The sequence below is a fragment of the Planococcus citri genome, chromosome 3 (assembly GCF_950023065.1).
Source record: "Planococcus citri chromosome 3, ihPlaCitr1.1, whole genome shotgun sequence".
Taxonomy (NCBI): Eukaryota; Metazoa; Arthropoda; class Insecta; order Hemiptera; family Pseudococcidae; genus Planococcus; species Planococcus citri.
The window spans coordinates 5,086,940-5,101,320 of NC_088679.1; the positions used below are offsets into that span (position 1 = coordinate 5,086,940).

Consider the following 14,381-nt stretch of genomic DNA (forward strand, 5'->3'; position numbering starts at 1 on the left):
TTGGTATGTGAAGTAATGGAGATAAGTTTTTGCAAAGTTTGTATTTTATGATGTTTCGTCTTCACGATAGCTTAAGGATTCTAGTTATGAGCATTGAATACATACTAATACCTACTACCGATGATTATTTTAAATGAGTATTTCATGATGAATTATCAAGTTGCTTCATTTGAATTACAATCGGCAACGCATGAATAGATTCTACTCTTATTGAAAGATCTTTCGGTTTTATAAATCTAGAAGTTTCAATTGGAAACATATTGGAGAAGCACTTTCTCTCGATCTACATCAAGTATATAGATATGTATTGAAATAGAAATACTTATGAACAAAAATTTTAAACATTGGAATCGGTAGGTAGGTACGAGTAAGTATTCATTTCTTAGATATGAAACGTGTACCATAAATTAGAATAAAACATCGTTAAAATGGAGATATAGGATTTTCAAAAGTGAAATTGCTTCATTCATGTCACCATAACATAATTAGCTATTTTGATAATGATATTCAAGTTAATAAGCCTAGATACGTATAGCGAAATTTACGAACGAAAAACTCATTCAAATAATACGTATAAAATACGATACAAGCTTTTGTCGAATATTCGCGATCTCTCGCAATTTACCGTCGAACGAAACTTTTATCGCAACTCGTTCCAATAAGCTCGGCTAGGGCTAAAATAAATCCCTCCATCAGTGATTTAAAAAAAAAAACAAAAACTTTCAACAGGTGACTTTCTACAGGCGCTTAAACTTAATGTAGGTGATTCTTTTACTAAAATACGATTCTATTCAAAAGACTTCGCTTAAAATCACTATTAATTTACCACGATTTGCGATCAGATCGCTCATCTGATCGTTAACTAGAAAATGATAAACGAAGTTCGCCTTCTTCCTGTCAATTTGCTGACTGCTGTTGATTGATTTTATAGATTTAGTCATGTCCTGGGAACGATTCTTCGTTTGTGGCATGTCTGTGATGAATACGTCTCCGAAAAGCGTAGCTGTGGAGAAATAAAGCAGTTTGAGTTTAGGTTGTAATTTGTTAAATTGATTCGTCAAGTCATCAGTCCAAATGGAGAAAAATGTTCTAGAAATCAAATTTTGCTGGCTTGCTTGGAGCTAAAAAAAATTCAGTTGGGTTTTTGTAGATTTGGGTGTAACAGTTGTCTAAAAACCTCTGATTTTCAAAACGGTTGGGTCCTGAAACATTCATCTTAGAACAATTTCAAGCCCAAAATTGTGTCATGATTTTTGAGATTTTTGATAAAAGTATCAAGTGAAATTTCGCGAGAAATCCAAAAACGTCGACGAAAATGCATTTTAAGCATTTTTAGTAAACTTTGAGCTCCAAAATCGGGCCAAGATTTTTGGGATTTTTAAAAACGTGTAATGTGACTTATCAAGTTATCAAAGTGCGTCAAAGTTTCGCTAGAAATTCAAAAATTTTGTCCGAAAATGTACTTCGAGCGTTTTGGAAGAATCTTGAGCACCAAAATTGGGTCATGGTTTTTGATATTTTATAGAAAAAAGAGTAATTCGACTTGTCAAAATGAACTAAAATTTTGGAAGAAAATTTTTAAAAAACTGTTAATGTATTTATGAGCAGTTTTGATGGATTCTGAGATTGAAATGAGATCATGAATTTCGGAAAAGCGCCATGTAACCAATCAAAATGTGTTGAAATTCCGTGAAGAATTCAAAATTTTCTTGAAAAATGTTTTTTTGAGCACTTTTGAAGAATTTTAAATCCCAAAAATGGATCTTTTTTGTGATTTTTGAAAAGTGCGATGTGCCAATCAAAATGTGTTACAGGTTAATGACCTTGAGAGGTCAGAAAGGCGGCCTTTAGAAGCCAAACAGACGACTCAATATTTTTACACTCAAATAAACAAATCAATCTACCTGTGTACATTAATTTTTTGCACATTCGATTCGAATTCCGAGTACATCTTCCGTTTTTAATATTTTAAACGTATAATACGTCTATAAAAACACATCAAAATTAAACGTAGTAAATAGGTAATTGAAATTGTAAAAACTAATACAAATTATAACATAATATGGAAAAACCGTAAGACGCTAATTTATCCATAGCATCGCGAATTAACGCTACGTAAACCAAGTAACTGGCAAGTTACGAGTACGAGTATTTATCTTGGAAAGATTTCGCAATCCAAATAAATTTTTCGATAGGTTGACCATCGACCTTTAACATTGGCTTTTCCGTACAAAACACATCACGAACTTCTTGCCAAATAATACAACAACACGAAAAAAGTAGACAGTAATAAAAACCCATCACCTGAATTTCTCATGCAAATGAAACACATCGCATTCAAAATAGAACACAAAACAAAATCACGTAAATAGATATAATTTATTTTTAAAAAAAGGGAAAAATACGGATAGAAAGAGGAAAAGATAAAAACACGAAGAAAATAACTTAAAACTTGAACATTAAAAAAAAGGTACTATAGAGAAAAAAATTCCTAGAATGGTAACATAGGATATGCTCCAAATATTAATTAAAAATAATCATTAAAATATACGTAGTAGATAAATAGATTACTGCATAAAGAATTATTCAAATAATATACGACAAAGTAAACAAGAAAACACAATAATTCGGCACGGAATTCGGGGATAAACGATAAAAATCAATGGCAATAAAAGTTCCAAACGTATAAAACCATAATATTACACAAATACTTAGGATACGAATATACTCGTAAATGTGCGAAATCGTGCACAAAGCTCACAAATAATTTGAGCAAAATTATTTTTAATACATACAATCGATAATAAAAGAATAGAAATAGGTTAAAGAAAAAGTATAGATAGGTAAAGGTATGTAGGAAAAACAACAAGTATTTGATCACACGAGCAGCTTAAAAATATTCATCACATTTGAGATCTTATAAATTATAAGATAAGCCTTAAAATAAAATTCATTTTTGCGAATAAAACATCACTCTATGGTACTTTGCAGTCTATAGAACCACAGCTAATATAGCTTCTCACAAAGCTATGTACGAATATTTTTCAGGGTAGCCGAAAGCGAAACAATGCGAAGAGAAATGCGCAGGAAAATGTATCAGATAAGAAACTATTATTAATCAAAAGCAAACACTAAAGATAACGAAAACTACGTTGGAATATTTGAGAAAAACAAAGAATAATGTGTTTTAGAAGCAAATCAAACACTACGAACAAACCATCGATTGCATTGGCAAAATATTGCATCGATTTCACCAAGATCAAAACACATATTGACATCACAAGAGCAAAAAAGTATCCTTCTGAAGCTATACAATTAACGCAGACACAAACTACTTGTCATAAGAGGAATCTCGAACATGCGAAATGCCCAAACGCAGGAGAAAATAATTCTAAATTTGAGCAAAATGCTACATTAAGCGAGAAAAAAACTGCATCTGTGAACTAGGCAATTACTCAACGCCCATAAGGTATCGAAGAACCTTTGAGCCAAGAACTAGACCTGCTTAACTTGATATTAAACAGAATAAATGTTTTGATATCATTAACAACGATAATAAATTTAAAAAAATAAGTGTAAAAAATATCATCCATGCGATAATCTCCTTCTTCGAAGGTATATAGACTTTTATAAAATTGGTATGACTCGAATAAAATCGAAGGACGAATAAATGCTTCAATCCATTTACCTATACTAATCACCGGTTCTGACTTTTCTGTAGATCATGAAAGCAGTTCCACCTAAGATGATCAACGTAGGGAATCCTAAACCGATAGCGATGATGAGAAAAACCATCATAGAAAATTCAGGCTCCGGCGAGCTCCCAATTCCAACCAAGAATGACCTAAAATTGAACAACAAAAGATGAAAATTAATTTGTTATCGACTCGTAACTGTATAAATAATGTTCAGTGGTACGAACCATGAGGAGTAATTAGTTCTTTTATAAAATCCATCTCCACTCCACCCAAGTGATATGTTTGCACATACAGCACTGACTGGGGAGCCACGTGAATCAAGTAATAAACTGGGATATAGACAATATGTATCGAACACAGATCGAGTTGCATTGACGATATCATACTCAAAGGTTTTCGTTGAATTTGACACGACTTTATTGGGCGATGTGTAGACGATTGGACGCCACTGCAAATACCCGCTGTGTGCTTGATTTATATCGTCATCGTCTCCAACACGTAATGTATCCAACTGATGATAAAAATTAATTAAAATGAATTAATATCGAGGACAGTAAACGTAATCAAAAACATCAATACAATTCGTATTAAGTTTTTAAATTGATAATAACGGAACCCAACAAGAGATAATTTGTTTCTCATCGTGTTCTGAGTCAATAAACAATTTTTATTGCACAATTCCAATCGAGAACATCGATCGATAAAAAATATTCAACTCACTATAAACACTCCCGGAGTATTTTCATCATCTAGCGTTTTCTTAGCTGATAATCTCACTTTAGTGTCTGGTTCGTTCATACTTAACGTTGCTAATTCGATTGCGAATCGAGATCTATCATAAGCCGTAGTAAAATTACCGATAACTAGATCGACCTGCGTGCTATTTTCAGTATGCAACAAATGAGGTAAATCAACAGAATGGCCATAATCTCCAAAAACTGAAACCTGATAGACAAATGAAACACATTCAGTGTTAAATTGAAACGATCACAGTCGAGTGACCAGTGCAAATGCTTACCGTAATACTTATTACACCAGTTTTGGTAATATTTCCATGTTGGTAACCATCGGCGCTGAGATAATAAGTGATAGAATTACTAGGTAGATCGTCGAGGAACCCTTGTACAGCCCAATTGAAGTATTGAAAAGGCATTTTTATGTTTTGAGAGTCATCGCTGTGCAAAATTCCCGAATCATCTTTATCGTTGAATTCGTAAATCTGAAAAAATAGCATGGTGTTTAATGCAAACATATTCGAAAACACATAATGAACATCGAACACCAAACTTGAGCAATACTCACATTCCTGATCACCACACCGAAGAAATATAATGGCTCAGATGTAAAATTGATAGCTTTTTGTGTGCAATTCACGGATATGTTCGCATGAGGAGGTACTGCGTGCATGGTTAATATTGGTTCATCTAGTTCGGGGCCGAAATCCCACACATGGTAAAGCACATCTGCGGGTCCTTCAGCTTTAATAACTATCAAATTCCGACAATATGTTGAATTGCTGTCTGGGTATACGAAATGGCTTAGCTGTCGAACAATCGAAATGTCAGATGAAAAACAGTGAAAGGAGTGAGAGCTGAGAATACTAAAACATAATTTTCAACTCACCTTCCTGCTCGTTCCACATAATACGCGATTTATATCACAAAAAATAATGCTAAGAGCGACAAAGAAAATAATTTTACTAAAACAAAACATTTTTACATCTAACACGTAGCTAGGGCTAAAGTTCACACATCACTGTTCAAGTGTTCAATTACTGCAGTTTACAATACTACTATTCTGCATCGATATCAATCAATTAACAAATGATCAACGAACACAAAGAAATATTCAATTGACCAAATTCAAAACCATAATTGAATGAAATTTTTATATAGACATGTTATGTTTCTATCTACAAACAAACCTCTCTTCACTCCTTTCCTCACTTTCCAACCACCCTTCTGCACTGAAAGCGCGTTCACACTTGCAAACATACCGAGCACTTCCCCACTTGCGCATGCGCCAAGAATGTGAACGTGCTTTATTTCGCAAAATAACGCAACGTGATTGGTTGACGATGGTGTTACGTCATGGAACTCGATAACGTCATCTAAAACATTATTGTGTTTGGACATGACGTCAATGTTTTGATAAGAATGGCCTAAAAAACTTTTTTAGGGCAGCTTTTTCCATAAAAGTTGAACTTACAACAGATGATCATCTGTTGTTCGATGCATTTTAAGTGATTTATTTGATTTAAACGGATTTGAAACCATGAACGAGTAGATCTAATCGTAGAAAAACAACTATGGAAGCTGGAGAAGAGCCTTTGAATGCATATCTATTCATAACAATGTGAAAATAATCCTTCAATATGATAGCGTTCATTCTTTCAAGCATTTTATTCGCTAAACTAGGTGAGATTTATTACTTGTATTACTATCGTAGAGTATCATTATTGTGTGTAAACTTAACTGGTCAATATTTCGTGTAGATTTAGTATCTGCCGAGTGTACAGATATCTATGGTAGATCCATTACACCAGGTATTCATTTCATCCCTGGTCCGGATATATGTCAATTATGTGTTTGTGATAACACTACTCCAAAATGGTGCAAACGAGTGCTATGTTCACCGCCTCAAGTAAGCTTATTAACAGAATTCTCACTTACGTACATCTTTAACACCACCAACACCCACTCTAACGAGAACTATGTTCTTACAGAATTGCAAATCTTTCGTGATGGGAAGTTCTTGCTGCGATTACAGCTGTCTGGATAACACGATACAGAGCGGTGGAGATTTCAGGGATGAAATCGATCGCAGATTTTTAATCACTATTGCTACAGCATTCCTTATTCTGACAGTATTACTCTTCATCATTCATAAACTACGTCATCGAACTATCCATGGTATTGGAATAAAACTTGTCTCGATATTATTCGTATTTTGATCATATATGAAGATATTAAAATGTTTTATATGTAGTAGGTAGACTTCAAAATAGACAACTTGCTGAAGACCGAAGGAGTATCGGTAGTATTGGTTTCATTACCGGAAGTATCGGTTATTTGAATTTATCCAATGGGCATCATTTCGACGATCATCCTCTTGTACATTTTCCTGTATACAAACCGCATGCTAATTACTTTCCTAGGGGTGAAGCTCCTCCACCTTACGACGAAGCAATGGCTGATACAGCGTTGAACATATCTGCTGCAACTCAGTTGCTTACGAGTACGTTGGTGTTTATTTGAAATGTAATATGTAATTTTATTCGAACTCGATCGCGATGTAATTTCTTTTATTTATTCGTCTAGATGATAGAGAAATTCTAGAATTCAACGAACAGAGACGACGATGCAATTCAGCTGGCATTGCTATGACAGCTTCGCATCCGATTAATACCGCCGAAAGATGTAATTGCGAACCACAGCAGCCCGTCAAAGATAATCGTAACCAAGCTGATCTGACTAATGTGTACGGTTGCGCTGCTCAACACCGAACGATACCTTTACCTATCTGTGTCACTCCCGAATCACTTAATCAACATGGTCCAGTTCAATCTAACGAGTCGTTGAATCGTCGTTCGTGCCCAATCCACAATAAAAGTAATATTATCATTTTTATATGACTTGATTTGTTTATAACGTTCTTATTAATTAAAAATCATGTAACGTTTTGTAGAAAATGACGCCACCGGAAGAGCAGACTCTGAACAACGTAGCCGAGCTAACTCGACTGGTTATGCTCAACCTACCACTAGCACAGGACATGGTACTTGTCCTCCTCAATTCCATCTCGATCCAGCTCACGCAACTGGTTCTACTCATCGCACTTTACCTTTATCTGCCAGTTTATCTTCGCCCTTACCTTCTACTTCGGATTCGTGCGAACGTCAACCCCAATTTACTACATTCTCGTCCGCTATTAATATTTCCTCGGTGAATGGAAAAGAACCAAGTCCAAGTAATCTATCTTGAATTATTTCAAATCGAGATATTTTCATCACTGTTCGTTGAATTGATCATTTTTGAATATTTCAGGTAAATCAGGTAAATTGGAGCCATTAACCAAACAATCTAGCCAATCTAGAAAATCTCTAGCATCGGTATCAGTAACCAACGAATCTCAACCCAAACCGAAAAAATCTTCCAAATGTTCGAAAGAGCGTGCTGCTGCTGCGGCAACCTCATCCACTCCTAATGAATCCAAAGAACCCAAACCAGAAACAGATGGCAGCTCTCAACTAGTCGACGACTACCATGCCGAATGTGAAAATTGTAATTTAAACGTAAAAGGAGAATGCGACGGTCCCGATGAATATTTCCCAGAGCAGGAGACGATGACTTTGCAAAGGAAACTACACGAAGCTTCGACTGCTAAAACCAACGATCAAAAAGCTTCGTTGACTTTGCCCACCAACTCGCGAACTAAAAGGTAAGCGAGTGATACTTTTGACAATTCATTTCCAATATTCAAATCTTGATTCATTTATACGTTCATTTGTTGAACCAGATGTTCGTCAAAGAATCGTAAATGCGGACGTTGGAATGGTAAAGAATCTCCCTTCAAAACCATGCTCGAATTGGTGTCTTCCGAAGAAGAAGAAAAAGAGGCTGATAAATCTCAACCGAATAAAACTACCGACTCCGACGATAAAGTCTAAAATTACGTAATATTTCCAAGTTGTAGGATACATATTCTAAAAATGTGGTATTATTCGATCCACTGCGTCGTATAGTAAGCTTCACTGTTGAATTTTTTATATGTACTCGTTGAACGAGTTGAACAACGTTGATGATCGTCTTCTTCCATTCTATCGAGTTACCCCCGAAGTAAGCTTCCATTTTTCTTCATGTTCCGATCATCTTCGTCAAGTTCAACGGTTTCGTAACCAATGCAGTATTATTTATAAATGTTCTACCATTTTACATCGCGTAGTATTAAGTTCTGTGTTTCATTTTGTGTTGCATTTATGTTCGCCTCTTTTATTATTTTCATTTTCATTTACACTTTACTGTTCAGTGTTTTTTTTTCTCTCGTACAGTATTATAGCGTTCCTCAAGTTCAGATCTCGAGCATTTCTGCGCTTTTTTTTTTTTACATATACGTAAGCCATTCATCTCATTTAAAGTAGTATTATACTCGCTTTACTCCTTCCTTCGTTCCTTCCAATTCCAAAGTCACTCGAACGTATCAATTTAAATGATTTGCTTTAGTTCGACGCATTTCCCAGTGTCATATTTTCTTTTTCTGTACTTAATTTTTTTTTAAATGTTTTATACTGATTTTTTTCTTCTTTTTTTTTGTATCATTTAGTGACACGCTTGTTACATTCAGGGCGGACTTGTTTTATGTTATTTTCGTTAAATTTCGTGTGAGTGGTATTTTTAATGATAAGTTAATTTTATTGAAGATCTGTTAAACATGTTGTGAGACTATTTAGTGTTTCCGATAACGTAAATTAATATCAGGAATGTTATTCTAGTCATTCTATGAAACAGATATGCTTTTAAAATGTAATACGTAATGGAAAACTGTTGATTTAGCATATCGTATTGTTTTTCTGTCATCGTACAAGGTGTCCTAAAAAATATCATCACTTAGAATTAATTCTGACTTTTTTTTTTTTTTGAGACACCCTGTACTAATTTCCAGAGTGAAAAACAACTCGTTAGTATTGGACTTTCGATAACATTCGAATAAATAAAGAGGATTTTTTCAAAATAACGAACCAACGAATTGGAATTTATGTAGTTTTAATAATGAAAAATGAGTACGACCAGATTAGTTGTTTGAATGAGTGTGTTGTGTAGTTAGATAGAGAAAATATTTAACATTTAGAAATTGGATTTGTACTCGTTATACATGTTCTAGTCTTTAACATAATATACTCGAAATGATTGATCTGTTATAATTACTACGTACCCACCTACGAACTCAGTTTTTTCTCACTCTTTTGGGGGAAAAAATTTCCGAAACTGAGTTACTATTAATTAAACGATTATAAGAAGAGTATTATAATAAAAAAAAAATAGATGATGTTATTTTTTTGCATTCTCATAATACTATGATATGTATTACTTATAAATTAAAAATATGTGTACGTATAAAGTATGTTCTTATTATTGAAAATAAACGTCTCTTGGCGTTGTTCTAAATCATAATGGAGATGATTGAAAATCATTCGCCAAAAAATTTTGAGCATCTGGAAAGAAAACTCTCCCTCTTCTCTTCGCTTCTCAAGCAATTGGCTCTAGTGTACTTTTTGATTCTTGCAGAGCAAAACTGTTTGAAATGAAACATTATAATAAGGAAAATGAAATACATGCATGAGATAGACAGAAGAGAACTAGAAAATTCAAATTGTTTCTTGTGGACGTCCTAAAGTTTAGACTATCAAAGATCAACTTCCATTAGATATTTCAAAAAGTCTCTTTTCCATGATCGCACAGAAATCTGCTTTGTTTTTTTTTTGTCAAAAATCCAAATCACAAAAACGTCGAGTTTTATCAGAACTATCAAAACATTTACTTTTTCATTGTCAAAATTGGAAAAAAAATCCTACTTCTATGTAAAAATTTATATCAAAATTGAAGAACTTGAAAATTTCCAAAAAATCTCATTTTTTAAAAATAATTGCTGAAAACTGAACTTGTTTTAGTCAAAACTTTCAGAAACTTCAGCTGTTTGTCACCAAAAATTTGATTTCTATGCCGAAATTACAATAAAAAATCTGTGTTTTATTAAAATTACCAAAAAACGTCACTTTTTCGTCAAAATTGCAAAAATACATAATATTATACACTTTTAACAAATTTTGTAAAATTGGCCAAAAACTTTTTTTTTGGACAAAATTTCCAGACAGTTTTGTTTTTTCAGAAAACTTGCATTTTTGTTACAAAAAATCCGCTTGCTTCGTCAAGATTTCAAAATAAAGTCAGTTTTTTCTTACCTACTCAAAATTACCAAAAAATTATACTTTTTTTCACCAAAATTGTGACAAATCTTATACTTATTGCAAATACAAGTACAAGTTATATTTTTGTCACCATTTTTTTTTCAAAATATTGCATAAAAAACAGTTCTTTAAAAAAAATAAAAAATACCAGAAATTTTATCAACTTTTTTGCTAACATTGCGAAAAATCTTACTTCTTTGTAAAAACTGTAATAGTCCGGCACGCGGCATATTTATGAATAGGAGTAATTGCACCCCCCCCCATCCTCTGGAATAACTTTTTTCTTGAAGGGGACATCCTAAGGAACATTTTAAAGCAAACTTGCCCAAAAAAAAGTTGGCCTTACTTACAAAATGACGGCCATTTTGATGGGCAGGTAAGCCGAAATCGCAGATTTTGCGTTTCAACATAGGACTTGCACAACATTTTTCAAACTTTACAAAGGTAGATCGAAAGATCATGCTAAAATTTATCACCTGTCAAAATTTCAAGTGCTAAAGTGCGTTTTTCGATTTTTTGGTGAATTTTTGAAAATCGAATTAAGGCCAAAAATGAGGGAAAAATCAAAATTTTACCAAATTGACCAAGAAAGCTGAAATTTGGGATACACCCTATTTTCGACATGCCAAATCGATTGAAAACGGTTTCAACCCGTTTTGAGCAGTTCTGGTGCCTCCAGCAGATTTTTGAAACTCGAAATGTCCACAAAATTCCATCAAATTGGAGTTGTAAAGCTGAAATTTATTCTAAAAACTAATTTCAATACGCTACGAAGTACTGCAGGTGAATTTAAAAGTCGTTTTGGAGCCTCCAGCGACATTTTGAAAATTCTTGAAGCCTCCAGCAGATTTTTGAAACTTTAAATTTTCACAAGATTTCATTAAAAGTGGAGATGGAAAGCTGAAATTTACTCTACAGTCCAATTTTAACACCCTCTGAAGACGACTTCAGGTGGGTTCAAGTCATTTTAGAGCCTCCAGCGACTTTTTTGAAAATTCCTGGAGCCTCCAGTAGATTTTTAAAACTTGAAATTTCCCCAAAATTTCATCAAACTGAGATGAGGAGTCGAAATTCATTCCGCAAACTAATTTCAATACGCTACGAAGTTGACTGTTGGTGGATTTCATTTCAATTCATTTTAGAGCCTCCAGCGACTTTTTTGAAAATTACTGGAGCCTCCAGCAGATTTTTGAAACTTTAAATTTTCACAAAATTTCATCAAATGGAGATGGAGAGTCGAAATTCATTCTGCAAACTAATTTCAATACGCTACGAAGTTGACTGCTGATGAATTTCAAGTCGTTTTGGAGCCTCCAGCGACTTTTCGAAAGGTTGTATGGCATTTTTTTGGAAAATTGAAATTTTCTAAAAGTAGCTGGAAGCTTCAAAACCATTTGAAACCACCATCTAGCCTGCGAAGTGAATTTCAGCTTGCCAACTCCATTTGATAAATTAATGTTGGGGAAATTTCAAGTTTCAAAAATCTGCTGGAGGCTCCAGTAATTTTCAAAGAAGTTGCTGGAGGCTCTAAAATTACTTGAACCCACCAGAAGTCGTCTTCAGAGGGTGTTAAAATAGGAGTGCAGAGTAAATTTCAGCTTTCCATCTCCATTTAATGAAATTTTGTGAAAATTTAAAGTTTCAAAAATCTGCTGGAGGCTTCAGGAATTTTCAAAAAGTCGCTGGAGGCTCCAAACGTCTTTTAAATTCACCTGCAGTACTTCGTAGCGTATTGAAATTATTTTTTAGAATAAATTTCAGCTTTACAACTCCAATTTGATGGAATTTTGTGGACATTTCGAGTTTCAAAAATCTGCTGGAGGCTCCAGAACTGCTCAAAACGGGTTGAAACCGTTTTCAATCGATTTGGCATGTCGAAAATAGGGTGTATCTCAAATTTCAGCTTTCTTGGTCAATTTGGTAAAATTTTGATTTTTTTCCCCTCATTTTTGGCCTTAATTCGATTTTCAAAAATTCACCAAAAAATCGAAAAACGCACTTTAGCACTTGAAATTTTGACAGGTGATGAATTTTTGCATGATCTTTCGATCTATCTATGTTGAAACGCAAAATCTGCGATTTCGGCTGACCTGTCAATCAAAATGGCCGCCATTTTGTCAGTAAGGCCAACTTTTTTGGGGCAAGTTTGCTTTAAAATGTTCCTTAGGATGTCCCCTTTAAGAAAAAAGTTGTCCCGGAGAATTGGTGCGGGCGGGGGTGCAATTACTCCTATTGTCATATGCCGGACTATCAAATCAACGCAAAAAAAATAATTAAAATCACCACAAAAAATTTATTTATTCAAAGTTACAGGGTGCCCAGAAATATCGAGCACCCCTAAAAAAGTTTTCTAATAAAATACTTCGGTTGGTCACAGTGAATGATAATAATGATAGCAGATGATTGGTTGTTGGACTGGAGATAATAACATTCTACCAATCAAATGCATCTATTTCACGTTGCCAACCTATTTTTTTAATGAAAAACTTTCTTAGGGGTGCTCGATATTTCTGGGCACCCTGTACTCGTACTGCAAGAAAAATCCTTCGCTGAAAAATCTCATCACAAAAAAATTTGAGTCATCTTCAAAAACTTTCTTAAATTATCATGAAAAAAATTAATTCAAAGTGACAACTACAAAACAAGAACCTCTAGAGGGGACTCATGAATCATAGTCTGATAATGCAGTTTGAGAAATGTACGATAAAGTACCTTTACCTATTCAATTTTTATCTTAAAATTCAGTCTACATCATTTTGTAGAAACATGACTCATACCTATTACCTACATATTTTGGATTGAAGATAAAAATTCATGCTTGATAAAACATGCAGCTGTTGAAAAAAATGTCAATTCATATTGAATAATGAATTACAAAATGGATTCGCACCTGCTGTGAGATTTCAGGACTTTTAAAGAAACGCTGACTAGGTCCCCTTGTTTTGGCAAATTTTATCTTTTTAATTACCAATTATCTTATTATTAGTAGCACCAAATTTATTTTAATTATCAATTCTACGATAATCCAACAAAAAATAAAATAAAATCACGAAAAAAGTGACAAATGAAAAAAACTATATCGCGATGAAAAGCAGGAAATCATTGGCCATAAAATGAATTTTATTTCACCTCAATTTCGAATAAAAACTTACCTATAGTTTTATTGCATTTTGATAAAATACATAAGTAGATAAAAATTCCATCGAATCAGAAGACTAAGACATTAATTCAGAAGTGCAAGACAACATATTAGGTACATTGAACCTGTACCAAGATGCTTCACGTATCAGCATTTCACATATTACAAATCGTAAGTTGCTCACTACCTAGACCTAAGTACATCATCTGCACTCGAAACTTTTCAAACACTTTTTCCTGTAATAAATCTTTTCAAATCTCCATCTTTATACATTCCACAGCTTCTGATCACATTAGCCTTCTGTCTCCATCTGTTCACTTTCTACGATCTGAGTTATTTATGGGGAGCAAACATGGTGATTTTTGAAACCACTGTGTACGGAACGTATTTCGTCGTAAAAATAGGTTATCTAATCGCCGTCCTCAGCGATGGAACATTCACTCCTCCTCTAGTAAGTATTTACATATTTTCTACACCACAATCATCTACGAGAGCTTTACATCGGGTTTGATTTTTCCAGGAAGCAATGACTAAATTGCACGGAGCTGTTCTTTACAATGTATTGGGAGTAATTACGCTA

General features: G+C 33.9%; 2 protein-coding genes across 2 annotated transcripts; one reads left to right on the forward strand and one right to left on the reverse strand.

Annotated features, from left to right (window-relative positions):
- Positions 1–2,360: 2,360 nt before the first annotated feature.
- LOC135838802 (glycosylated lysosomal membrane protein-like) lies at positions 2,361–5,626 on the reverse strand. The gene is made up of 6 exons (XM_065354568.1): positions 5,322–5,626; positions 5,001–5,240; positions 4,717–4,917; positions 4,419–4,643; positions 3,923–4,209; positions 2,361–3,844 (listed from the first exon to the last, which is right to left on the reverse strand). Exons 1-6 carry the CDS (start codon positions 5,409–5,411, stop codon positions 3,694–3,696), a joined length of 1,194 nt encoding a protein of 397 aa, XP_065210640.1. The 5' UTR covers positions 5,412–5,626; the 3' UTR covers positions 2,361–3,693.
- Positions 5,627–5,850: 224 nt separating this feature from the next.
- Positions 5,851–9,815, forward strand: LOC135838797 (uncharacterized). Its single transcript, XM_065354559.1, has 8 exons — positions 5,851–6,115; positions 6,193–6,341; positions 6,424–6,610; positions 6,687–6,935; positions 7,019–7,309; positions 7,386–7,667; positions 7,745–8,138; positions 8,217–9,815. Exons 1-8 carry the CDS (start codon positions 6,073–6,075, stop codon positions 8,365–8,367), a joined length of 1,746 nt encoding a protein of 581 aa, XP_065210631.1. The 5' UTR covers positions 5,851–6,072; the 3' UTR covers positions 8,368–9,815.
- The last annotated feature ends 4,566 nt before the right edge of the window (positions 9,816–14,381 follow it).

Bases quoted from the DNA above. Each gene is read 5' to 3' on its own strand.
- LOC135838802 (XM_065354568.1), bottom strand. From the start codon at position 5,411: ATGTTTTGTTTTAGTAAAATTATTTTCTTTGTCGCTCTTAGCATTATT. The intron at 5,241-5,321 runs GTGAGTTGAAAA...ATTGTTCGACAG, and splicing joins TATGTGGAACGAGCAGGAAG to CTAAGCCATTTCGTATACCC. The intron at 3,845-3,922 runs GTTCGTACCACT...GTTCAATTTTAG, and splicing joins AGAACTAATTACTCCTCATG to GTCATTCTTGGTTGGAATTG.
- LOC135838797 (XM_065354559.1), top strand. From the start codon at position 6,073: ATGATAGCGTTCATTCTTTCAAGCATTTTATTCGCTAAACTAG. The intron at 6,342-6,423 runs GTAAGCTTATTA...ATGTTCTTACAG, and splicing joins TGCTATGTTCACCGCCTCAA to AATTGCAAATCTTTCGTGAT. The intron at 6,611-6,686 runs GTATTGGAATAA...TTTTATATGTAG, and splicing joins ACGTCATCGAACTATCCATG to TAGGTAGACTTCAAAATAGA.